Source organism: Aulonocara sp. 'chitande type north' Nkhata Bay, linkage group LG11, assembly GCF_057382095.1.
Source record: "Aulonocara sp. 'chitande type north' Nkhata Bay isolate Kocher_YH1m ecotype deep benthic linkage group LG11, A_spYH_male_GT1.1, whole genome shotgun sequence".
In the NCBI taxonomy this organism is placed as follows: Eukaryota; Metazoa; Chordata; class Actinopteri; order Cichliformes; family Cichlidae; genus Aulonocara; species Aulonocara sp. 'chitande type north' Nkhata Bay.
The window spans coordinates 37089931-37117355 of NC_141354.1; the positions used below are offsets into that span (position 1 = coordinate 37089931).

The window sequence follows — 27425 nt, forward strand, 5'->3', positions numbered from 1 at the left end:
GTAACCTAATCCTTAATGTACGCTCTAATTTAATACGACATTTGCACAGTGCTCTAGAATGACACATTCCTCTGATCGCTGAAATTAAAATGTGACAATTGAGAACTCCCGTTTCAAAGGGGGGAAAAAACGACTGGTATCGATTGGAGGTCATTTCATTTTTGTTTTATTAGAAACATTTACAATACATCTTGAATCTTGAAAAAATAACAAAGAACCAGAACTAACATGGCGCAGATACAATAATAATAATAATTATAATAATAAAAATGTCTCCAAAAAATGTAATTCACAAAAAAGCATGTGCTATAAGAAATAAACCTGCAATATCACATGCCTTGTAGGGCATGGCACACTGTAACAGAGTTCAAAGACTTCTTTATTATTATTTTTTATTTATTTTTTTTCCCATCCATCAAAGTTGACGGTCAGCCACAGAGGGCCGCAGTGGCAGCCCTCCTTCACTGTTCACAGAGAAACCAGAAACTATTGCCAGCTGATGCTGGCCCAAAAACTAATGCACTACAACCACTATTAGACCGGTATGAAACACTTCTACTGTGCTGGAAAAATTGGAAACGCTACCAAAGACAAACTGTCAGACTGCATCGGCCTCTCTGGAAACGGTTGCAAGTTTCACCAGCGAGCGCCACTTCAGTCCCCGACCTCTACATGCAGCAGAAAACGTGCATCATTTTTGCCAAGTTTTTAAAACTGTATCGTGTCTTTTACAAACCAAGAACTTTGAGTTAATTCCTGCGTGTCACAAGCAATCTTTCATCACTAAACGGGGAACCCGGAACGTTGACGTGGGGACTGAAATGGACTTTGTCTGGCTCCAAACTCAAGTCAACTTTCCACTTTCCAAAGAGGCTCCAACTATGAAAATCTACAGAGGAGAAATGGCCCAAGTGTTAGTCAGGCCTGCACCATTTCTCCCATCTAAGTGACCATACAACATACATGCAAACTAGCACGGTAATGAATCTGTTGTGTGTGTGTGTGTGTGTGTGTGTGTGTGTGTGTGTGTGTGTGTGTGTGTGTGTGTGTGTGTGTATGTGTGCATCTAGTTACATAGATCTACTACACAGTGCACTGTTGTCCCCTCCTAGATGCTGCCACTTGAACTTCACCTAGTTAACCCATAAGAGAAAGCTTTGCTCCTTCGTCGTTGATCTCAAACTGTCTGAGTAGCAGATGTAGAAAAAGTATGAATGAAAGTGTGTACAAGTTTTGTGTGTGGCCCTATTGGCGAGAGGGTCACAGCTGCTCATTCATCCCAAGCGCTGCAGTTGTAACGTTTTTTTTTTTTTCTTTTTTTTTTTTTTTTTTTAAACGTTTGATAAGTAAAAGCGAGTTTAGATTACAGAGGAAATGAGTAATGTGTTTCAGTCAGTAACATGGGGTTAGTTGAAGAGGGGAGAAGGGGGTTACAGCAAGCAGCACCACACAAAGAATGCTGATGCAGGAAAAATATAGAATTGAGGCACAAAATTGATGCTCTGTGACTAAAATATCTCCAAATTCTAAAAAATATTATATTATTTTCTGTAATTATTCCATTGTGAATGCACTGGTGTTGAAATAGTGCATGTCTGAAGTTAAAATTTAAGCTACGGAGAACTCTCGCTCCATTCACGTCATTCACCACGAAGTAAACGGACGAAACGCATTCCCGTAACTTTCATAAATAAAACTTCTAAACATCTTTTCTCATTTTTACTTATTAGTAGAAACTGACTTCCCTGTGTTTAGAAATATATTAACTTCTTGTAATTTTAATTAAAAAACAAAATGTCTTGAGGTTACTCATAAATATGTTGCTTCATTTTTTTTTTTTTTACTTTTCATAAATAACATCCAGATACTGACTTTTTTCCTCTGCTTTCTATGAAATAATAACCCATGTTAGCAAAATAGATTTGAGAAACTGTAATATGTTTTTTTATTCATTTTAAGTTACTTTCTATAAATGTATGTGGAAGAACTCAAATATAGTCTACGTTGAAAAAAAGCTGTTGCAAATTCTGTCCAAAAAACAAACAAACTTAAAGCTCACTTGCAAAACTGACTAAGAGATAAGGAGTGCATTAAGGTTTTTTTGTTCCTTTTTTTTGTTGTTTTTTTTCGTTTACATTCAAATGCATTGCTTGCTCAATGTGTGATTTAGACAGGTTGGTACAACTGTTTAAGTGCATCCATTGAAAATAAGGATTTCCTATCACTCCTTAAAAGGGATTCTACATAAATGCATAAAGACCTTTTTATATCAAGAGAAGAAAAACATCAACAGTTTCTACCATTACTATAATAGTAAGCTTAATACAATATTGTAAATAATACTAACAAGAACTTAATGAATCAAATCTCACGGGAGTCGCCCCCACCCCTCTGTACCTCCGCTTGGCTAAAATGTCTTTCATACTGGGTGAGCTGGACAAATGAAACTTACACTTTAGCATAATCTTAAGAATCATAATTAAACTATGTATCACTTAGTTAAACTACACGGTAAATATACGACTTTAAACCAATGCTCACTTTAAGGTCTTAAAGCTTTTTATACACTCCAGGTATCAGGCTGATGAATCCTTTATCTTAACTTTTCCTTTCTGATAAATCTTACCTATTGTACTATATTTTTACTAGCATGCAGTTAAACTTTAGGATACGGCGAATGGCTCTCTGAACTAACGCGTAATCCCGTACGCTGTGAATTTCTGCTGGTTTGTCAGTGTCCGCACGATTCTTTCCATCTACTTGAATTTTCTTTTTTACCTTTTTGTCACAAGATTGGCAAAGTTTTGTTTAGTTTTTTTCAGAAAGATTAAGAAAATCCCTGAACTGGGTTTTTTTTTCCTCTTCCCAACAACCAAACTCATAGAAAAACTACACAAAAGACTGAGGAAGTGCCAGGATGTGCTTTAAGCTGCTCTCTTTGGGGAGAAGTAAGTCTCTTAGTGGTGTCTCTGTAGTATTAATCCAACGACACTGAAACACGATATGCCTTCGTTTTCACCGATATCGATTAATTGGGCTTTTGGGTAAACTAACTAGAGATTATTCTTCATTTAGTAAACTCTTATTCTAAAATAAGTTAAATGATAAGTTAGCTCTCCTTGTATTTTTGTTCTTTGGCTATGTCTGACCCTCTTTTTTTTTTTTTTTTCCTTTCAAAAATAATGCAAATGAAAAGCGGGCGGTGCAAAACAAACAGAGCCAGAACTTATTACAATGTAAACAAAAGTCATCTCAGGATATGCTGTGAGTTCTACGCCTGCCCCGTATAGACTTTAAAAAAGAGCATCAAGTGTAAAAAATCTAAACGTGTAGACAGCGTGTCCCGTCTCACTGCCGTTTGTTCATTCGCTCTGTTTGCGACCAAAGCCCTCACACACGAGCCTGTCCCAAGTTCAGCCAGCAGCTGCTGCTCTTTCACTAACAGGTCAGACCTCGTGCTGTTCGTGCTCCGGACGCTTTTGTCATTTTTACACACAGTGAGATTTCCTCCACGTTGCAGAATCTACAGTTTTCAGTGCTTCTGAGGATTGATTGATTATCCAAATAACAAATGACCCTGATGATGAACACAACAAGAGCAATTACTTATTCCGAAGCTGTCACCAATTCATCACGCCTGTGTTTCTACACTGACATTAATCTATAAGGAGATTGAAGCAAATATAAGACAGAATATACTGTTATTATCCTAATTTTATTTTATTTTTTTAAAGAACTGAGCCGGCTCCTCTTGTTTATTGTCCCAGTATAGTCCTATTATTGCTTTTCGTCCTAATATACATACAGATTTCTTTCTTCATTAGGGGTTAGCTTAATACACATACTATTCATTTGAGTTTTTATTGGAGATTGGATTTATACATCAGCGACTTCATAATAACGTAGTGTCTGGTTAACTTTTCATCTATATATTTGGATGAAATACTAAGTTTAAATAATATTCTTACACGTATGTATGGATCTATCTAATATACTATTATAGTAAATGGGATGATGGGACGCATATATAAAAGATTTACTCTCCCTAAACTCAAACGTTTTGAATTCCTTACGCTAAAACATCGACACTTTGTAAAAAATAATCCAAAGCTCACTCGAAGCAGGCTTTTGTCTGGATGTTTGTAACTGATACACATACTGTATTTACATAGATGCTCAGAGCGCCTTCCCATTTAAAAGTACTCATTAAGTTGTACAGCGTCTAAACTGGGAGAATCTCCAATAAGCCCTCTCTTCATTAAACCAGTGCAAAACTCGAAACAAAAGTCAACAGCATTGACTGAATGGATGAGAGGTCTCCCAAATTGCCACTAAGTACTACTGTAGTATTAAGAATAACAAGAACCACCATAACACAATGAACAAAAATGATAGGGAATCCTTATGTGCATGTCTTTCAGATTCTATGAAATATATTTCACCATCAGCGGTCGGTTTGGTATTAATCAGATGCGTGTGTTTTGTAATAAGGTGCTTTACTCTGTATTTGATGTAATGTGTTTAAAAAGCCTAATTTCCTGAATCCCTTTAATCCCCCACCCAAGCAGTTTGATTCACATTCTTATTTTTTTCTCCAAAAATAAGTACTTTAAAGGTTGTTTTAGGGAGTAGCAGTAGTATCAAATGTAGGGGTGTAACAATTCTCCAAAATCACGGTTCGGTTCGAGGGCAGATGCCAAAAAACGGGGGGAGGGGGATGGGTTTTTTTCTTTTTGCTAGAGACCATTGGATCACAAAAAACGAAACTAGGCGTTATCAGCTCCACGTGGGCATCACAGTATGGGAAGATGGAGCTGCGACGCCATACTCGTTTGTATCGCACTCTCAGAATTATTACACCCCTAATCAAAGGCCAAAGTTGCTACCTTGTACGCCAAAGTAATGGCAATATTTCATAAAAAATATTAAGGCAGAAAATAAAACATTTTTAAAAAACAGAATACGAAGTTCAAAGAACAGTGTCATACTGCTTTGAATGTGACGTTGAAAGCTTAGGCCAAACCACTGTGCAACTTGTCCATCCATAAAATCCTAACTATTCTTTGTTCCTACGTCTGACAGATTTCAGGGTTTCCCCCGAGTACAGTGCTTTCCCTGCAGTCCACACCTCATGCGAGTGGTCTGCCTTGTGTGTTGTTCTTTGTTTGTTTTTAAAGGAAAGGCCTTCTGTGGCCTGAAGACACAATTTGATATTTTTAATCGGGTTTTTCTTTTTATTTGAGACGGAAGCCGAGTTTTAATTGTTCTCCGGTGGGATCTGAGAGAGGCCTGCTGAATCACCGTCGTCACCACGCATGGCGCACATGTGACAACAGCTCGCTGAAAGAGTCGAACGATCAATAAAACAGCACGATCTGCAGGGTCTCGTGTTTTTTGGAGCCTACTTCTCTCCTTCTCCAACCAAAATGAAACCCCTCCACCCCCATCATTCAACAGCTTTAATCCCTACCCCCCATCCGCTCTCCTCTAGCCCTCCGAAATCCCCAGGCTGGGGCTAAGGCAGACGCAGAGGGTGTGTAATTTGATTCAGCATGAGTGCTAGTTAAATGGGGCGTTTCCTCTGCTTTTCTGTCAATTACAATTGTCTGATTTCATTCTGGAAGCTTAACACAAGTGAGGGGGGGAGGGGGGCTGAAATCTCGGTGTCCATAGTGAAGGGGCAGTTGCAGGATGTCCCATACAGTAGCGAGCTGACATGGGGAGGGAGCCCAGAGGTAAAGGGGGCGGGGGAGCTTTGTGGAAATTTCGATTTGGACTGGTGCCGTCACACAAACAGGACCCCATCCAAAATTCAGGGAGCTGCAGCTGGATAATGAAGGCAAGGGTGGGGGGTAAAATCTGTGTTTTGCAGGTGAACATTTTCAAATTGTGTCACATCAACAGTAAAAACGTGTTACTGTCGTGTCTCCCGATAACTGTAGATTTTTTTTTTTATTTCTCTCCTTAGCCTCCCCTTATTTCACAGGCGCTGCCAGATTCAGCATTCAAATTTTGTGTGTGTGTGTTTTGGGACAAAAGAGTCCCCCCTTTTCCTCACTGGGGATGGCTCGGAGCAGCAGAAACGGAGAGGAAAAGGGGGGCGGAATGGGCAAGGGGGAGTGGAAGACGGGGGGCCCTCTTCACCCAGCTGCACGCGGACCGTCCAGCCCCCTCTGTGCTGGCTAACATCGGGGTGGGGTGGTAAGGGGCTTGCCGCGGGACCCTGCCACACGGTCCGCACCTGGACCAGCCCATTTGCCTAATTATGAATGAGTGGATCCAGGCCGTGTCCGAGCTTTCTGCAGCCCACGCTGTTACCGGGCCCAGACAATACACCTCGCTCAGAGAGACGCCTTCGAAAGCAAGCGATCGAACTGTAAGAAGGGGGAGACATGAAAGCCACTCCCAAAGAAAAGGGAGAAAGAAAAGGGGGCTAGGCGAGGCCTCGAACTCGGGGTCACAGCCACAGTGTGTCATGAAACACCTGCTCCTGTACAGTTTTGCTAATTACAGGGGAGACAGCAGGCCCCTCAGAGCTCGCACATAATGCTGTTAGCGGAGGGCACGAAGAGTGGGGATTACTGACTCGGGACTCTGTATTTTACAGTGTCAACTATTTTAATGTGCTGCTGATTAAGGGAACACTTTTACAATTTTTACTCGGCTTCTGTCCACATGCTAATTCTCTTCCTTATTTACAGTGAAACGCTCGTTGACTGGAGCTCGTGTTTTGTCCTACATTGTTCGGCCAAATGACCACCACAAAACAAAGCGCGGTTAAGGTGGCTTTGAGACAAGTCCATCGGGGAGACGGCTATCGAGAAGCAGCCAACTGGATGAATTCCAAGGCTTTCCGCCTCACAAATTAAATCAGTGCTTTAAGCCAACCAAGGAACCACATGCTTTTCAAGTGCCACGAGGAGCAAGCATTACTGAATCTTTTCAACAAACTGCAGTGGCCAAAGTTTAATCAATGGCTACTGGAAAGAGACTTTTACTGATACTTTGTACAGCCTTCATCCATCTCTGTGATTAATGACGCCGATAAAATTCCACCAATTAGTATAAATAAATCATGTAACGAGCTATCCCTTTTTTTTAGGATTATCTGGTTTCTAAGACTCTAAAATAAAAGTCTGCTTTTTGTTTCTTTTGACTAGAACCAATCTATTCACATTTTCATTTTTGCCAAAATATTTTGGACCAATTATATCAAATCACAATCACAGTTCGAGGCTGAATTCACCTTCACATCTGCTCCAGAAATTTCAAGGTATGATTGACAATCCTATTTTAGACCAAGATGATTGTAAGGTGCAATGAGAAATCTTTTTTTTTTTTCCTTCTAATAACAACAGTGAGTTTCTGGGTTAGTCGGGTGCAGACTGGGTACCTCAACAATCATCTTCCTCCTTCAATATAAACCCACTTCACGGTAAAATAAAAAATTTGAATAATAAAATGTTCACATTACTGTCTACCTCTGCCTTCACTGTGATTCATGAATGAAAAACAGCAGCAGTCAAAAAACTGAAAATGCAAGGTACTATACTTCTCTTATAAACAAAACTTTTATAAAATATATATGCATATATATATATAAAAGAAAAACTTAAAAATATTTCTTATACTTTTTAGTAAAGCAAGCAGTGCCTTCTAAAATATCTGCTTGATTGTTTTTAAATTTTCTGAAAAACCAAAATGTGTATTATAATAATAATCATAATAACAGTAAATAATTATTGAACAAACACTGACAAAACTAATGATAAAAACTGACATGGTTCCTTAAGAGAATATCCGGATGGCCTGTGTGACCTGGGTGTGGCACACTGGGCACTCCGGGTGGTTGAGCTCACAGATTCGGATGGCACACTCCATGCAGAAGAGGTTGTGGCCACAGGGCACCAAGGCAGCCGTCACTTTGCTCTCAAAGCAGGTCATGCAGTCCCGCACAGTGGCCGGCGGCGAGTCCGGCACTGGCAGACGGCCTGGAAAGCCTTCGCCGGCTGAGGTGGGCTCGCTGTGGGCGCGGCGGGCCTGGGCGTGAGGTGAGCCGGATATGGGCACAATGCTGGTGACTGAAGAGTTGTTGGTGGTTCCGCCTCCACAGGACTCGGGTAAGCCAGGGGAGAGTCTGGTTAGGGGCAGCGGGAGGCCTCCGAAGCTTTTGGAGCGCTGCTGGGCGTAGAAGGCCACCTGTTTGGGGTAGTCGGGGTCACCCCAGCTCTGGGTACCGTCAGATCCAAAATAAGAGCAGGGCTTCTCTCCAGAGCTGGAGAAGTTGCCTTTGTTGTAGATCCCCCCTCCCTCGCTACCTCCTCCCCCTCCTCCAACCATGGCATCTGAGAAGTTTTGGCGGTAGCTGCTGGTGAGTGGCTTGCGCTGGCCCCCCTGCAGCCCCCACACCTGCTGTAGCCGGCTCTCCAGACCACCGCTGCTGCCCGCCGGGCTGCTTCCACCATTCGGGCCCAGACAGTCATTCTCGTTGTTGTGGTCGTGCAGGCCTCCCGTTCGAAAGGCGATATGTGCTTCGATCTCCTCGCGGGCCCGCTCGGCGTTACTCGGGGAGCCTGTGATCTCAAAGACCGGGTCGCGGTCTCGACTCGGAGTGACAATGTAAGTGCAGGTCTGCTGCTGGATGCGTTTTATGGTGGAGCCTTTAGGCCCCACCACCAGCCCGACAACACGGTATGGCACTCTCACCTGAATGGTGGTCTGACCTGGCAAAGGTGTGGGCGGGGAGCCGCTAAAAGACACTCCCAGCTTGTTGCGGGACGCCCGCAGCATGGAGAAGTGCTCTGCAGCAGAGATGATTTCACGACGGGCCAGAGCAACGTCCTCCTTGCGGCCAGTGATTAAGAACACAGGTTCCTCTCCTCTGACGGGGGTTTTGATGTAGGTGTTGGTCTTGGCCCGCAAGGCTTTGATCTTGCAACCTGCAGAGACACCAACATACATTTTAAAATGAGTAAAGACACGCCGGCTCAATTCGGGGACACAAATCAAGTTAAAAGGGTTACAACCAGGAACACACTTGATCAGCCTGAGCTGAAAGAAATGCTCGTCTCTGCTATGTCCAGTGAAAATTCTGATGTTTGAGCTGCTTATGACCACTTTAACCTAATGTCTTGGAGGCCAAAGCAAAAGCTGAGTAATTACCAGGATTTATGAGAGTTCAAGGGTGTAATCATTAGTGTCTTTATTGAGAGGGCCATTTTATTTGCACTACAACAAAACTTACTAAGACGCATGGTGCAGGCACCGGCCAGCGTGGACACGGCTGTGGCAGATGCCATGTGTTTTCACTGTACTGGTGAGCAATTACTTTCTGACCTCTCCTTGAACTTGTTTCCAGACAATACAGACAACCCACATATGCTTCATTTTTGGGCCACTTATTGCTCTGCATTGGTCCTGTTTCTGATCAGCGTGGAATAGTTTACTCTGTTAAATGCTTTTAAGGCAGACTCTTAATGTGAAAGAGTGCAGGTTAATGTCATTTCAGGACGAATCACCTGACAATGTAATGGGACAGAGGAGGATACAGGCATATAATAAATCAGTAATTATTTAGGAGGATTGCCAGGAACACCTGAGGTCAAGAAGACAATGGTAAGAGAAGACACAGCAGTTCTGTTTGGATTACACCTCATTAACCTCACACAGGTTTGTATTCAAACTCTGCCAGCTTCCTCATTAAGATTTCTTCCTTTATTGACACATTAAATGTGCTTTCCTTGTGTCACTGTGGCTCTCTGGACAACATCATATTTAAAAAAGAAAAAACGCCCTGATCTCACTGTAACAGAGTCCAGGTGCTTCAGAGCTCGCAGCGTGTCATAACCAGCTGAATAGCACAGCAGCAGGTATCAAAAGGTTTAAAGACACCTGAAGGTGAAGCAGAGTATCTCCCTAATGCTACTACACTGACCCACTTTGTTCAGGGGCACTGGCTTCCCAGGAACCGCTGGTACACGCAGAAGGGTGGTGATAACATTCCTCATGCCCCAAATTTGAACATGCACTCTGCGGTCATTGCCCGGCGTTGGCCTAACAGACCTGCTCCTGGCACGAAAGGCTCAAAGAACAATTCTTTCTCTCAAACTAGATTTTAAATTTTAATTAGCTGAAATTGATGTCTCGATGAAAGAAACGTATGTAAACAAAGAAGGCAAAAGCCAATTAATCACACCCAGAAATTAAGGTCGCTGTGAAGAAACGTAATTTTCAGCTGCATTAGCAGTGAAGTGTGATTCAAAACAAAGCCACCCGTGATCTGACGAGCTCCAGCGTAAGGTGGAGAATCAATGCCTGCGCCTCTGACAGGAGAAAACAATCATACCCACCCCTTTCTCCAAGACAGGATGCTTCGTTTGCCAGATTCACCAGACGGGCTCTGAGCGGAAGGGGGTGTGTATGTAGTGCCAGCTAACGAAGGGCCCAGATCAAAAGCAGCTCATCTCAAATTCCCCCCACCCCAAATCAGCACTTCTTCCTGGTCTAGGCTAAAGGGCCCTCTTGCTGCACTTGTGCACACTGGATCCACCCTCTGTCTGTCTTCGGTTAGCCCATTAAAATTCAAAACTTACACTTCAGGGTAAAGAATGGGAGCCGACATGGGAGATGTGGGGGGGCTCAGCAGCACACACTAAAGCCACGTTACTACAGCAGCGAAGCAAGAAAGGGGAGTGTCAGTGAAAGGAGCTATCACAACTCCTGTTTGTTTTTGTTGGCAGATAAATCGGGATTTGCTGATGGGACCTCACCCACCCTGCAGTCATTGTGCTCCTCTCTCCATCCAACCCCCTGATTTCTCCCCTATCCTGACAGACAACCATGTGGCATTGAGAGTGTGCAGTGAAGTGGGGCTCATGAGGAGTCCCTTGTGTTGAGCTCCAAGGCGTGACTCCCATTCAGCTTTCAGACGCCGTACCCCCACCCCCCCACTCCTTGTTTCTCCCTGCCCCTCTCACCCAAGGGTTCATCACAGCAGTTACCAATGAGTGCTCCATATGAACACCAGGGTCCCTCCTTTTTTTCCTTTGTTTTTTAAACTTAAGTTCAGGCTTGTTTGCAACTACACAATGAAAAAAGCATGTATGCAACCAAACAACCGCACAACTGCAAATAACCACAAACAATATCAATATTCTGCTTTTTCCCCCTCCAAAAAACAAAGAAGGATTCCCACCTTCGGGTGCAACTTCTCGCTGAGTCACCCCTTTAAGATGATCCCGTGTGCCAAGCAGCAACACTGTGTTAATGCGCCCCTCCCCTCATCCCCCGACTCACACCTTTGTTTGACAGCTGCTGTCATTCAACTTCAGCTCTTTGTTCAAGAAAAAACCTCCAACTGTAAGAAAAAAAACCTGCAACGTGTCTGGAATTGAACTTTCCAACTCCCTCATCTGAGGAAAAAGAAAACCCAAAAAACAAAAACGGTGACCACGCTTCGCTCTATTGTCCAATTGTGTCACTGGGGCAGTGCGCAACATAAACAACGAGCAGAATAAATTTAGAAAGGAAGAGGGGGGAAAACATCCACTCGATTTTTGAGGCCAGATGTGTAATTTCGCTGATTTTCCTGGCCATCGGCTCGCGCCGAGAGACATTCTTGTGTACACCAGGCGCACGTTGCCTTTTTGAACAGTCTGGCGCGTCTCAGACGACAAAGGAAGCAAGTGCTCTCCCTGCTCCAGTGTGTGTCTGTGCGCTGACATTGATGGCGTGGATGTAGAATAATTCGCCCGGGAGGGAACGGGTCTCTCTCCTGCTCTCTCCCTCTCGTGCAAATTTAGTCCAGAAAAACGAGGCTAAAGCTGCGAAACGCCTCGTTTCCGACTCTAATCATGAGTGCACGAGAACTTGTAACAATATAAGCAGGAAAAGTGGGAGGCTGGCTGATGTCTCGGGGGAGTAGGGAAAAAACACACACACACACGCACACACACACACACACAGACACACCACTCCCTTTTCTTTGTCAAATAACACCAGGTAACAGTTGGAGAACAAACAACAAAGCACACGGGGACGCACGGCGGGGCGCATGCACTGCTGTCTGATAAAAGCTCAAGTTTGGAGGGAAAATGACCCGCGAGCCAGCGGTTTACCTTGTCTCCCCACTATCTCGGCCACATGTTCAGAGCTGGGCACTGGGACGCATTCTGTTATGTTGCAGCCTCGTCCTTTCGTCTCACTTGAGGAGCTCTCGTACAGGGCGCACAACTTGCTCTTGCCTTGCAGAATCGCCGTGTCCCCGCCGCCGACGCTGTTCGTGTGGTTGTGGTGGTTGTTGTTATTGTTGCTCCGGTCCTGTACTCCTGTTGTTGGGGCTCCGCCGCCGTCCTCGCCTTCCCCGAGCCCCAGCAGAGACAGCTGGCCCAGCGCGACCCTGAGGGCACGGGAGTCGTCTTCCTCCTCGTCGGGCGGCACAAGGAGACCCTCGCTTCCGAAGCCGGAGCCGGCCAGATCCCTGCCGTAGCCCCCATTTTTCTCCATGATCCCTGCTAGAACCAGCAGGCTAGGCATGGCTAACAAAAGAGTGTGTGAGACAAAGACAGGGGAAAGAGACTGGAGAAACAGCACCCGTGCCGCCTCCTCCTCGCCCCCTCCTCCTCTCGATTCCCCCCTTTGCGCTAGCCCCTCCCATAGACCGGCCCCCTCTCTCTCTATCCGCCAGACTCTCGGTACAGTAGTCTCTCTCCGAGCTCCGGGCAAACGGGACACAAGGCCGTCTGCACACAGATGGGGCTGGGCGATGCTTTGCTCCACCCAGTCTGGTTTACACAGCTTCCCCTCCTCGCCGAGACAAAACGAGCCGCCCTCCCGTTGTACCATTCAGTCTCAGGTTCACGAACATGTGGCAGCTCGCGTTCCACGCAGAAAGCAGAAAGAAAGAGACTCGGTTCCTCATTGCCTCACAACCCCGCACTGCAATCACATGAGCGGAAAGGTACGGCTCCGGAGCCGCAGTGTAGCCCGAGAGCCGCATTTTTGTTTGGCCACTTATGTAAGGACGGGCAGCCGGGATGTAAACAGTTGCGTATTAAAAGGTGCGGGCACAGTGCGCACATGGCGCTCAACGGATGATGTCAACTTTATGATGAGGAGGTTTTAGAAAAAAGCGGCGGCATCTGAGATGAATTTAAGGAGTTGGTGGCATTTTTCTTTTCTTTTTTGGGGGGGAGGGGGTCCGCCCACCTCGGTGTAGCCGTGCTTTGCGGCAGGTCACCGCGCTGTTGTCTCCGGCGCCGTTGCGCATGAGGATGTTATGTAGGCTATATAGGAGGCGCGGGGGGTGGAGGGGGGGCGTCTGTTGGGGGGTGAGGAGAGGGAGTTGTCAGACAGGCGTTGCAGACCCTATGCAGTGGGGGGAACATGAGAACAGCATTTCCCCTTGTGTTGTTTTTAAAGCACGGAGCCGCCGCGAACAAAGAACCGCGCCGACTCCCCAAGATGTCCTCGACTGAAGCCACGCCGACGGCTCGCTTGTAGCTCGGCGCAGCACAAAGATCCCAACTGCAGCGATAGGAAATCAAATCATTATCCTGAAACTGAAATCACAGCCCACGTGATCGGTTTCCTCCCTCCTTTGTGAAGGTTTCATGTTTCACTCAAGGTTCAGCAAAGTACCTGCAACTTCAGTTAATTCGATTGAGGCTGAAAGCAGATTTTTTTTTTTTTACAGATATCCACAGTAAACAAGCCAATGAGATGAGTGGGAACCCGTTTAGATTTATAATTATTTTATTGCAAAGTTCTACGTTGCTGTTTAAGTTGTGTCAGTTGTTGGTGTCTGAATCGCGGTACAGTGCTGAGCAGCAACTGATGTCCATGTTTTCAGCTTCCTCAGAGTGTCAGTCTAATTCAGGCTGTCCTTACCATCTGTGCATATATGGGCTGTACAGTGAGGATGTGTTGCGTAAGGCTACCTGAATGACAAAGCGAACTATGGGGATGTTTGCTCTTCTGCTTTATTTCCACTCCACAATAATTTATTTGTAATTCAGATCTTTGGCCTGTGGGTTCATGGCAAGTTCAGGTTCAGCACTTGAAAATACAAGAAACAGCTGATGGGTAAAATTCCAGTGAAGTCTGTTGATGTGTCTAATAGTTTTCCCACTGTGGAGATTATTCTGCATTTAACCCCAACCATTAATGTACTGTTTTCTTATTCTCCATCGTTCATGGTGTTTTCCCAGACTGCAACTGGGCTGCAGCTGTAATGAAATAAACAGTCTTAAGTGACAGGCTGAGCATGGCATGTGACTCTTCAGCATGAATATTTTTGCATCTCTAGTGAGAATGCCTTCTGCCTTTTAATAACACGTAGAACAGAGCAATAATATAATCACAAATATCCAAACAACAGGTCTGAGAATAGAAACAATATCGGTGTCGTGATAAGACTCTGTCACACTGATACGGCAGGTGTATTTACATGTGTAATCATAGTCTAGACGCGCTCTCTGGGTGCCAATCAGGAAGGGGTTTGTTCCCTAAGGACGTGTTGCAGATGAGAACTCACAGGACAACTCCTGGTATGAGGCCAGGATTAAAACATCCCCCACTCCAGCCAACGACGTGGTTAGAGAAAAGGGGAAAAAACAACAAAAAAACAGCACCAGCAGGAGGAGGAGAGCATGATGGCGTGATCTATGAAGGACCACAGTGTAGGCCCAGGGGGTCTGCTCCCAATCCCCACCCTTTGGAGAACGCTGAGGATTGGGTGAGAACGAGGCTGTGATGGAGAAAAGCACCCACACGAGGACCAGCCTTTCAATGAGCGTCCAGGAGGTCGTCTGGCTCCATTAAAAGGGGTCTGCTGGGAGTCCAGAGCCCCAATCAATAAAAAGCATGGATCTGGGATAGTGTTTCCCCCCCCCCCCAACATCCACACACCCATCTCTGCCTGAATGTGTGAGTCAGGGTGTTGCCCACTGGTGATGCTGTTGTATCACATAATCTTTATGACCCTAAACGAAATCTTCTCTGGCTCTGAATGGACCGCAGCAGGTCGAGATTTCATTCACATCTTTCAGCTGTAGGCTACAATTGTCATTTGTCCTTTTGTGCTTGCGTGTGTGTGTGTGCATTTGCTACAGGATACTTGTGAAACCCAGAGTGCTGAGGTCATGTTACTTGCACATAAAAAACTCAATGATTTTGACCATCTGTTCGTCACAGTAGTGCTGTTTCTCCTTTTTCCTTTTTTCCTCCCTGTGCTTAATGAAAGGCTGACTGGCATGTTTGGGGAGATGCTGTGGTTTTGTGTGCTGCACACCCATCTCTTTGTCCAAGAGCTCATGCAAATATTGCTTTCACCTATGGACAGTATCTGTCTCTCTCGGAGGACGAGCTTAAAAGGCTGTAAAGACATGTCCGAGAATCCCTAAAGGACATCCCTTTGACTTCCACGGCCAGATGTCCTTTTCAAGACTTTTCTGGTGCCCCGCTGTCACTTGAATGAGGCTTCTGCGAGCACAAAGGGACATGTTGGCTAAGCACCACGTGCTGATGCCACAGTGAACGGGCACTCTGGGATGATGTAAGACCTCATGCAAATGATACCACATCTTGTGTTCATAAGCCAACGAGAGCCCTGAAGACGATCAGCTGAATAAATAACATGCTAAATGTAGAGGCTACTCTTCCCTGCTTTATTCTTTTTTTGTAAGTTTTCTTTACGCGTCTGCTAATTTGTGTGTTTTTTTTTGAGAGCAGGCAATGCTGCAGCAGGTCTGTACGTGTAGCATTGAAATACTGATGTCCAATAAATCCAAACAAACCAAGACAACCAAAACAACTCTGAGGAGGCTTGAGTTCTTTGAAGATAATTACTGTAAAATTCCCTTATAGAGAAATAGTTTAAAACCTTTCAAAATTGACTAAACCGATTTACAGAGGCGACAGCTGCGACCTCAGAAATATCTGCGTTACTGCTGCAACACCACTTTGTACCAAAAGATGGCGCAGTGAGTCAGTTTAGACTTTTTTTTTAAACACAAACAGTCATAAAGAGCACATTATTTTTTTAACACCTGGGAAAAGAAAAAGCATGTTGATGAAATTGGGGCAGCTCAAAGGAAACGTCAACAATTAAACAGCAGCACGCAGACAGACTTCTGAAGGCACCTGCTACTAACACGCTGCCACCTGGTGGTGAGAAATAGAACATTTTGTAGAGGGTAACTACAAAAAGTAGCTTTGTGTTCATAAATATTGGTTTATTTAGTTTTTTTAATTTATTTAGAATAAAATAATATTATGACCCTCCCACTTAAAAAGTGAGTCTGTGATGCATCTTTGGACGTTTGTGGTAATTTAGCTGTAAAATTGTGTGGTTGCTGCTCAGGACTTGAACTTGAAATCACTCTCATTTAAATTGGATCAAGTTAAAATGGAAGTTTTTATTTGTTCTTTTGTGCTACTTTTTATTTTTTGCAGTGCTCTGGGATTTATTCAGTGAGCAGTGTGACACACAAGTAGCCAACAAAATTATTATTGATTCATATGTCAGTTATTTTTATTACCAGTTAATCATTTAGCCTTCCACAGCTTCACTAAAAGTGTTTGTTTTGTCCAACAAATTGTCCAGAACCCAACGAGTGTTTCAGCCTTCTCGTGTACACAGCAGACTTTATTTCTATCTGCAATCACAAAAGTGCAAATCAATCACAAAAGTATTGTACAGTCATCTCACCTGCTGTGAAAAGCTTACATGCATAATGAAGCTGTTGACCGGCACACACATACACACCTCTGTCAACGAACACACTGGGGATGCTGTGATTGGGAGAGCTGGTGTCAGCTGGGAATATGAGTCAGGTTAGTATGACTTCATTTCTTTTTACGGGTATTAGGTCATCTCTCTGCCTCACTTTCCCCTATTTCCACCCCCTTCCCTCTTGCCTCTCCCCTCCCCCCGTCTGTGTGTCTAATCATATTGATGCTGTACAGCTAGTGACACGCCTAGTGATGAGTAAGGCTCACCTCACCGCTCGCTTCCCGTATGGCAGTGATCTCACAGAGCGCTTTGAACTCAGGAGCCCTGCTTGGCCTTCTTGTGATTCTTGGCATTAATGTCTCATTTTATTGAATGTATTGCAGACAGCTGGGTGATTTGGATATTGCTTTTACTGTTCACAATGAAAGATTGTACTTTTTAATCTGCAGAAGGGCAGAGTCACAAACTGGGTCAAATTTCATTAAAAATGATGATGGCTTGATACAAATAAAATGTCTCACGTCGGATGGCTCTCAAGTTGAAGCTTGAATGCACTTTAACATTTATTCAAGGGTAAAATGAAAAGTCTATGAATTGTAAAGGGATCTATTATGCATTTCCTTATTTTCTGTCGCATAGATACTGATATAAGGAGGATGCTCATATTCAGTTTTATTTATATAACACCAAATTATGACAATGGTTGCCTTCATATTGCAAGGTATGTAAGCCATGTTTCATATCTACAGTAATAGATATGAAGAATAGTTAAATGTGAGGATAAATCATCCCTGTGAGCCCAAAGCTCAGACTGCTCTACACACTCACTTTCAGATATTTTCTCCATTCTTTCATTTCAGGTCTCAGAGAGTGAATACCCCCGTCAGGCAGGTAGCTCAGGCGGTGAGCACAGAAGCCCAAATCACCTGATGTTTGCTTTATTTTTTTGAGAGTGGCAGCCAATCAGAAGAAAATGAGCTTAGAGGAAGCATGAAGGAAGCTGCAACACAGGATGAGACGAGTGACTGCATGAGTGGCACAGTACAAGAAAATAAAGGATCATACAAAGTAACTCACTGGCTTCCATCTTCTTAACTGCTGGTTTTTCTTACGGATCTTTGATAGTTAACAGAGGTGATCAAGCCTTTGTCATTAATCAAAGAAAAACTTGAACTTGAACAGAAGGCATTTATGGATGTTTGATATGTGGCAGTTTTTTTTATGATCTCCTGTTGAGCAGTTTTTTAATGATCTTATTTTGGACGTATTTAATTATGGAGCAGTCTGATTATGGTGTGGTTAACGCTGTCATCTCGTCTGTCCCCGTGTGAACCTCCCGGTTGGGTGGGGCCTTTCTGTGTACAGTTTGCATGTCCGCCTTGTTGCTGCAGGAGTTTCCTTCCTCAGTCCAAAGACGTGCTTTGCAGGTTTGCTGATGAGTCTAACGTGGACGCGCAGGTGTGTGTTTTGTCTGCGATGGACTGATGACCTGCCCAGGATGCACCCCACCTTTTGCCCCCCCCACCTGAATTCTTGTTAATCTTATTAATAAAAGTGTCGTAACTCTTCCATTTAATACTTCCATTTAACCTAACAAGTACTTTTAAACTGGAAATTGTTGAATATTTTATTAATAAAAATGATTTTCAGTGCTTTCTGGATTCAACTATATTATTTATAAATAATTTATTTGAATTAATATAACTAATATGCCACCCATAAGGTACAGCATTAAGACCAGAGGAGTCTACATCACAGTGTCACGATGCGTTCGAGTGACCCAGAGTCCTATTCCATCATTTATGAACGTTACAGATGTAAACAAACCATTTACAGCTCAGTAACATAGGTCATGTAAAATTCATGCTCAGCCGTTACATAATGATAAGCAAACCCACCAAGAGCTCTGTAGAATATCTTTCGGCAGTACACTCGAGTTGTTTTTAATTTGTGTTTTTTTGTTTGTATTTAGAACAAGTTTGGGATCGCAGGGAATTAAACTGACTGCAACATTCAACTGGGCCATCTGTACAGCTTGATGATGGCAGTCGTGCTGCTATAGTCGCCTTGAGGAAGGCTTGTATGATGCTCCCTGGATGCCACTTTAATTAAATTATCAATTCATGGAAAGCCCGGCACAGGTCAGTGTATCAATCACTAGCAAAGTGGGGTCCATGGAGCTGGGGGGTCCCTGAGGGCTCTCCGGGGGTCCCAAGTGAAATGAAAACCACAGTTATTTAATTCATTAAAAGTGTATTGCTAACCGCTGTAGTAACAGGTGTATGAAGTGTGATGTGAAGTAATTTTACCTGAGCATCAGCTTCAGTCCAAAACAAGCTTCAGTGGGATCCTGTGTGGAAAAAGAATCGGGGCCATTTCAAGTTTTGAAAAAAAAAAGAGATTTTGAGGTATTAAAGATTTGTTTTGCCATCTAATATTTTACTTTAAACTTATAGCAACGTAATCTTGGCTTTTTGGGTCTAAACAGGCCTAATATGATGCCTGACAGTAAAAATGTGAACGACACAAAAAAGTAACATGTTCAGATACACAGCAGCAAAGTGATTACTTTAAAGTGTACGTTTATTTGAAAACCACTGGGTTAACTTGTTTTTTCACTGGCACTCCAACCATCTGGCCTCTTGCAGTAAATTGAGTTTACATCACTCTCATATCACAGCATAACTACAGTACAAGCACTTTCTATTTTGCTTGTGTCACTGTTGGAGATGAATTCAGAAATTAAGGCAGCACTTAAACACAAACATAAAGCACAACATCCTGCAGACTCTCATTAATCTTTAAAACCTGAACTCAGTGGTGCTATCATCAGCTGTTCAGCAGGAGGAGAAGAAAAAAGCCATCCGTGCTCTGGGAGCGATGTTTGCATGGGCTATTCCAGGAACAAGAAACATGACTCGAGTAAAAGTCATGTCCTCATTTAAATACTAGCATACACATCATTTCAAAATATACTTAAAGTACTTAAAATAAAACCATGTATATCACTTTGTTGTTGCAGCTTGACTGTTTTAATCACATACAACGCTCGGTAGCTTTGTCTACAATAACCCAGCATCATGTATTAGCAGAATCATAGTTTAAAATCATTAAAATACATGGCAGGGAGTACACAGTGCAAGGAATTCATCCAAAATATATTGGATTAGAGGAGGATAGCAGCATAATATACAGAAACAGAGTAGCCATGCTCTCAGCACTACTCTGCTCTAGTTACCTTAGTGGGGGGCACCATGAGGGGGCTGTGCCACCCCTCATGCCGGCCCTCTGGACACACCCCTGTTCCGTACCCCTAGTATTAGTCACCCCTTACACACATGTGGTTTATTTTCTCCAAACATTCCTTGCTCAACTGAAGCCCTCACCAGCTAAAAATACTGTCACTACCGAAGCGTTAATCATGGTCGCCAGGTGGCGCCTGCAGGCTGCATTGTAATTAGCGGAGATTGGCAGCCTAATCAAGTGTGTGGATCTGCAGGTGGCTGCTGGCCCGGGTCGACTCGACTCGACTCGGAGCTCCGCGGCTCTCCGATTTGTTCAAAGGAAACGCGTCCCAGCGGATGATATCGCGATTAACTGGGACTGGCGACATTTGGAAAGGTCACCCGTGAGCGCAGAGACAGGAGACGCGTTTTAAAGCGCTGCAGAAGAAAAGGCAGAAGAAGACGAAGGTAGGACGGAGAGCTGAATGTGTTTCAGCTGGAAGATGAAATGCATTTATTCTGCTTCTTATAGTTTCTAACAGGGAGCAGGCAGAGAGTTCAATCAGTGCATGAACTCCGTGACCCATGCTGACAGTTTCCATTCAGTGTGTCAGCCAGTGGATGGCGTGGATGTGCTGTGCTTGTGAATGACTTCAGTGGAAGGCTGTGGGGTTCTATTTATGTCATATGTACTAAGTGGTAGCAGGGGGCGCCAGAGAGGCACAGAGTGAGAGCGTCCTCATAACTCGTGACGAAAGCATGCATGTACACCGAGTGAGCGCTTTGTTAGAAACCACATTAGAATCAGCCAATCACGCGGCAGCAGAGCGGTGCGCGACACCCGCTTCGCCCAATGATGACATCATACTCCAGAAAATAGGAATAAATGTGAGGTTTGTGTCAGCTGTCCTGGTTTGAGTTTTCCTGAACCTGTTGATCACCCGGGACTTCCGGAAAATCTGCACTCATACTGATGCTCAGAAAACAGAAGCCACACAGGTTTACCGGTAACCGAAGTCAATATCGATTGTTCAGTTTTGTTATTTGTTTCTCGACGTGAACCGGGGAAATCCCAAAGAAATCCACGCTGTGAAATCAGTCAGAATCAGAATACTTTATTAATCACGGTGTGTGGGTGAGGTGGAGGGATAAATGAAAATATCAATATGATGTAAAATATGAAGCTAGAAAAATGTAAGCAACATATATGAAAATACGTTTAAAAAGGGCCACATTCAAGGTACAGTAAGTTAAAATAAATACTCCAAAGTTGAATGATACTACAGACAATAAACACAAGATATGGCGAGTCTAAACAGTCCAGATGTCATAGTGGGTAGTTGTAACGTTTGATGGCTCCTGGCAGGAATGAGTTCCTGTGCCATTCTCTGCATCAGGATGAACACAGAGTACTTGTAAGCCTCCGGTGTCTGCACATGGAAACGGTGCCAATAGAGCTGTAATTCTCTTAATGTCCACAAACAGCTGAAGACTGTTCTGGTTGTACTATGTATTACAGTTACCCACCACAGCCCCGTGCTCCTTGTCTTCTGATACGTAACACTGCTGCAGAGTTCAGGAGACTGCTGAAGATGTAGCTGAAGTCTGCAATGTAGAGGCTGAAGAGGAAGGGGGGGATGAAGACCTCAGTCAACTCCAACTCAGGGTCGGCAGGTGAACTGGTCCAGGATGAGGCTCTGCAGGGTCTTCATGATGTGTGATATTGTGTTTGGGCCGATTCCTGATTTTTAAAAAGACGGCTTGTCAGAGACAAATATCAACTCTATTTTAGAAGCAGCTCATTGCACAGTCTGTTTGGAGAGAGTTTAATCCAGGACATTTTGTTACAGCTATAATTTACAGATTTTTCCTGAATGACTCACACAGGCAGTCGCAAAGAGGCTATTTTGAAAAGCAGACAGCTAAAAAGATATACTGTGTTTGTGAGAGCGAGTGTGTGTGCGCGGACTTGTTTTTGTGGCTGTGCAGCACAGGGAGTGTGTTGCAGCTTTCTTGAGAATCATTCCTCCGTGAAATTAAATAGAAACTTGTTCAGTCATCTTTGTGAGAGCCAGTTTAAGTCTTAGACCGTGAGAGAGATTACATATTGTAAAACTGACAACTTTTTGTCCAGCTCTCGTTTTTCCACATCCATTCAAACACCTGTTTGAGGCTTAACGCTTCATTTTAGGGTTATATTTGAGGTTGGGATAAGCGTTTGGAAGCTAAATGAGATGGTGAAACCTTGAGTTGAGAGGCAGTCCAACAAGCCCGGCTGTATTTTAAACGAGTCCTTCTTTCTACACAGAGTGGAGCAGGCTGGACTCATTGTAGGAGAAACACTGGTAACAGAGAACAAATTCAGGATAAAATGCTGAAAACACTGTTGTGGAAACACTTCTGTGCACATTTCATGATGAATATACAGAGCGACAAGAAGGCAGTGTATATTGAAAACAGCTCTTTCATTTGTCTGACTGAATTTGAATCTGTTTTCAGTGAACATACAGATGCTTTTTCTGCTGCATCATGAACGTGCACTTTTTTCATTGAAACCATGTTACAATGGGATCTTTCGTGGCAGGAGGATGGAGGGGATCATGGCCCTCGTAGTTTACTGTACATGCAGGCATGTGATTATTTAAGTACGTCTGATTACGTTTACATCAGCTTAACTAAAAGAACGATTTATGTGTTCTACGTTGTTAAAAGTGTAGAACATAAAATTAATGAAATGATGGTACATCTGTACTGTAAGAACAGTGAAGTATGGGACTAATTCTGCTGGTAACAGGAGACACTGTTGTAAAGCTGTTGGTGGAAACACATGTGACTCCATAGCAAGATTTTCTGTTGTTGTTGTTCCCACGGTGACAGAAATGTCCATTGTAGACATCAGGTTGTTAAGTCTGCAGTAGTTGAGGATTATTCAGCCTCCAAGCGACTTGTGTGTCATCTGCAGTTTCCCCGGTGGAGTTTTACTTCCTCATGTTGCTGATTGAAATAATGAGTCAAGCTTTTGATCTTCCTGGTGGTTTCTATCTGTTTAGAATACTCCCTCATCAGAGATGGCGCATCGTGTTTCCCGTCTCGGCAATATTTTTTTCACATCTCCAGCACACTGTGAAAAATCACGAGGCGAATTTACATAAGACTGAAGGCTTTCAGATAATTTGCACGCTAAGCAAAACCGAGGCTCATAAAGAAACAACTGTTTGACATGACGCTGATGTTGCACTGTAGTTGTAAACAAAATGTCAAACTAACGTTCAGCTTTGCCTTAAAAGATTTGAAAAAATGAATTTAGATAAATATTATTCTATTTCCAGGCTCGTCTACGCTGGATAGAAACATTAGGCACCAGTCTTCTGTTAATGATTCAGGCAAAAATAGGAAGATGAACAATGATCTCTTAAGCAGCAGAGATGACGTCAGACTGTATGTAAAAGATGGACACGATGATGTGACATGCTGGTCCTTAAAGCACTGAGTGAGAATTTGTCTTCGTTTTCTTTTTAATGTGTCCAAATGTGGTTTGACCACATTTAAAAACAAATGTAGCGTCATCAGCCGAGTCAGCAAGCTCAGTTACTGAGGTGCATCCTAGACTGTGTGGGTGCGTATAGTTGCCAATTAGCCTTAACGTGCTAATAAATGCTAGAATTTTACAAGCACAGGTGCTTTGTACAATTTTCAAGTATTTCAATCAAAATGCTGTAAAATGTAGCAAACATGTCCCTGAAAATGCAAACTTTCAGCTTCAAAATGATGTAACCAGGTTATGAAAATGAAGCGTACAGTCAAGGATATTTTCTGGGTGAGGGATTTTTGGCTAAAAAAACAAACAATATAAAATATGTGTGGTTATTTTTCATTATCTTAAACGTGCACAATCCAAGACGTGCTCCACAGGTAGTGCGATTTAAAAAAAACCCCAGGAAGCATTAGTGTGTACTGCTGTGCATGTTTTATGCGTTCCTCAGTTGGAGGAACAGGAATGAAAATGATCTAGTAGCTTTCCTTTCGTTCCCATGCCAGATTTTCTCTGGTTCAAATTCTTCTTCATTGCTGCTCTTTTCTCCTAGCAGAGCAGTAAGTCAGTAGCTCAGGATGGGGAAATATAATGTCAGGATTGCACAATGGGACGGCATGCCTTGTGGGTTTCTTTCTGTCTTTGTGTGTGCGCCTGCATGGAATGCGGTGAGGGTAGAAAAGGAGAGCGCGAGTGAGTAAAGTCTGGGGGGGAAAGCTGACTGATAACATATTGTTCTGTACTTGTTTTGGCTGCTGAGTTGCATCCCGGTCTGTCATGCTAGCTCCTGTTTTTGGACTTGATGAATGCATCTGGGAATCAAACTGTGCACCAGTCAGCGGCTGAGGGGATGAAGGCTTAAATGCTTTGGGTGTGCTTTACTGGGCGTAAACATGATGGTTTGTCCAAACCACATTTATAAAAGAATAGTGTCATCTGTTTGTATTACATAGACTGTATATGTAAGATGGAGGCACTTAATTACTGTGACATAACTGAAATAGATAAAAAGCTAAAATTACCAGAGATGGGGCTCAGACTTCAGGGTGGTCTGTGAGTACAATTAACTGCTAAGTGAGTCATGTAATTTTTTTCTTCATACATTAAAAATTCTCCTAAATGTCCTGACACCACATTTACTTAAGAAATTAACTCATAGCCCCATAAATAAGATATTTAACAATGTCCGCTGTACCATTAATGAGTTTTGAGGCTTGTTCACACACACACACGGGGTTAAATCTGATCCAGTGCTGGTACCTGCACATGTGCAAAGGAGCACATTACACAGTTATTTTTGACTTGCTCATAGACGCTGAAAAGAAGTTGATGAAATTGCTACATGTGAACTTTCACTTAGAAAACATTAGGTTTGTTTTCAAGTATTAACAAGCTGAGAATTTTGTAAGATTTTGAAATTGTAAGTCACCCATCTCCAGATTTGTTCTGGTATGGTGAAAAGAAATTCCAGTTAGGACCTTTTTCTGCTTCGGGGTGCTTTGCTGTCATCATGTTTCCATGTGATGGCATTTTAAATGAGAAATGCTATTATTGTTTGTGCCCTTGAGAAAAGAGTCTTACTGAAAAGCTATCTGGGCTGCCAACCATGCATTCCTATCTTTGTGTGACTTCCATGGAAACATGAGAGCTGAAAAACTTGAAATGTGGACATGATGATGATGATGATGAAGAGAAAGAGAAAGAAAAAGGGTTAAAGGAAAGAAGGGCTAAAAATGTGAGCTGTTTGTAGCAGGGACGTGTGACTCAGACTCTGACGGCTGCTTTCCACTGGAAGGCCGCGCTGTAGCCGGGATACTCCCTTAGCTACTGGACCTGCCCCATGCCCAAAAACAGAGGTGCTGTCTTGCCCCCGTCTAACCACATGCGCATACACAGACGCACACATGAATGGACAAACGTTTATTTCCATGGTGAGAAGATGTGTGCACCCACAGAGACACACAGAAAATATCAGAGCTTGATTGGACCTGTGGTACCATTAACTCCACCCCGCCGAAACAAATATAAGTCCAGATGAGCTCCGGATTGAGTGTCAGACTTTTAGCTTGTCAAGATGCCTTTTGGGAATTATTCTCTTATCATCTGGGGTTATAATATGAGAATTCCCTGGACGTTTTCCTCCTTTAATCCTTTGGATAACCTTGCTGAAAGGCTATTTTTCTGCCATGGGTAAAACGAGAACTGTGGACAAAGGTGATGAATCATATGCATGTACTCTGGATTAGTTTCATTGCCTGTGTTTATGGTGCGTTACAAGGGCTCAAGGTCACCTCTGCGTCGTTCTGCAGCAGGATTTCTTGATGGAACTGGAATTCTTCATTCATGTCTTTGGCCTTTCAGCTTGAAAGAATGTGTTCTTCAAATCAGCAGGGAGGAGCAGGGTGTAATCCGCACATTCACACACTTTCACCCACCTGGGAGCTGCTCGGTATCATCAGTGTCGCAGCGTTTTATTGACAGACCACTTGCACCAACTGCTGAGGTCAGTGTGTCTGCGAGGGCTCAGTGTGAGGGGAAAAGAGAAAGGAAAAGATAGGGCCAGTGCAGAGCGAGATAAAGCTCAGCAGCTGCTTTCTGCATGCACACACACACAGTCTGTCCTAGCCTGACTCCTCCTCGCTACCCCACCCTCTTCTCTCTTGTGCTCCCGCCCCGTCTCCCTCTTCAGCGGTAGGTACATGTGCAGTGAGCTTCGGCTACGAAAGCAGTCCAGGGCACGAGCCAAAGGAGCACACACCCACCAGCAGACAGCATTCTTCAACAGATCTGGGACTGCGATCATCTGAGGCACTGAAACCAGCAGATAAACTTCCAGAAAGATCCTGTGCTCGCACTTTTACACCCTTCAGCAGGCTGCAGTCAAAAGGCTCTCACACAGCTAAGGTAAGCTTCAGAGAGTTTCCTCATGTTTGTCTCCTGTGAGGCTTTTTCTTTATGTCTCACTGACACTGCTGCTGTCTGTGCTTCTAGTATACTTGTCATTTTGAGCTGGTTAAATTCGTTCAGTCAGCTGAAAGCTGCTTTCATTTTCCTTTTCTGAGGCATAACTTTGTCAAAGTTGTAGCTCGTTTCAGTGGCTGAAGAGCTGAACATCAGACAGCACCTGTTAATGCTCAGGAGCTGCTTTTGGAAGCTGAAATGATGCTTCATTTATTCAAAGTCAGTCCAGAGAGAGTACTCGTAAGTGTGTGCTCCTGTGGGCGTGTGCATGCATCCCACCCACGTGCATGTTCTCGCGTGCACTTTTGGTAATGAGCGAGAGGGGATGGATGGAAGAGTTTGGTGTGTCCACCCACTCCAATCTGGAGAGCCCATTCCCGCCATTTGGTGGGACAGGCTTGTTAGGCTGTGAGTGGAGCAACTGCTGACAAGTAGAGTAGTTTTCAGTCTCACCTGTTTGGCCACAGTTACTGATAACAGTGCTGATAAGTCTCGTTGAGAAGTTTCGTCAAAGCCTCATAATTTGATTTGTAGAGCTTCTCCCTTTGCGTGTTTCGTTTGTAAAATTCTCTTATATATGTATGTATTTATTTGTGTGTGGGTGTGGCTTGCTTCCATGCATTTTTATTTTAATTCATTTTGTATACTTTTCCAGTGAACTGTAAGCTCTGAAGCTTTTAAGGTTTCGATGTAACACTCCTCATATTAGGATGGATACTTGTCCATATCAGGGCATCCTGCAGCAATCGTTTAGATTATGAGTCAACACTTTGGAATTATATTGAGCGCTGTTGCTAGTGGCTGTGGGCAAAATGATCACCACTGAACATTCTGATCTCTAAACAAATAAAAGCATTTTTTACCAGAGTCTCTGTGGATGGCAGAGCAGCATGGTAATGCCTTGTTTTAGTGTCCCTGGTTACAACTGCATATTTTCACTGTAATTATGAGAGTGTTTACAGCCTTGCAAAAGGTA

General features: G+C 43.6%; 3 protein-coding genes across 5 annotated transcripts in view; 2 read left to right on the forward strand and 1 right to left on the reverse strand.

The window, feature by feature from the left end:
* rab11al (RAB11a, member RAS oncogene family, like) overlaps positions 1-17793 on the forward strand; it is a 32341-nt gene extending 14548 nt beyond the window's left edge. The window contains exon 6 of the transcript XR_015131575.1: positions 17593-17793. The gene's annotated coding sequence lies outside the window, so the exon portion shown is untranslated. The remainder of the gene's footprint in view (positions 1-17592) is intronic.
* mex3a (mex-3 RNA binding family member A) lies at positions 150-12601 on the reverse strand. Its single transcript, XM_086312450.1, has 2 exons — positions 12117-12601; positions 150-8939 (listed from the first exon to the last, which is right to left on the reverse strand). Exons 1-2 carry the CDS (start codon positions 12532-12534, stop codon positions 7789-7791), a joined length of 1569 nt encoding a protein of 522 aa, XP_086168576.1. The 5' UTR covers positions 12535-12601; the 3' UTR covers positions 150-7788.
* Positions 17794-20301: 2508 nt separating the features above from the next.
* LOC147319724 (lamin-A-like) overlaps positions 20302-27425 on the forward strand; it is a 40118-nt gene continuing 32994 nt past the window's right edge. Inside the window, exons 1-2 of one of the 3 annotated variants that reach the window (XM_086312455.1) lie at positions 20302-20424; positions 26178-26392. The gene's annotated coding sequence lies outside the window, so the exon portion shown is untranslated. Of the gene's footprint in view, positions 20425-25498; positions 26393-27425 lie in introns of those variants that run through there. The other 2 variants (XM_086312454.1, XM_086312453.1) reach the window with 2 other exon arrangements.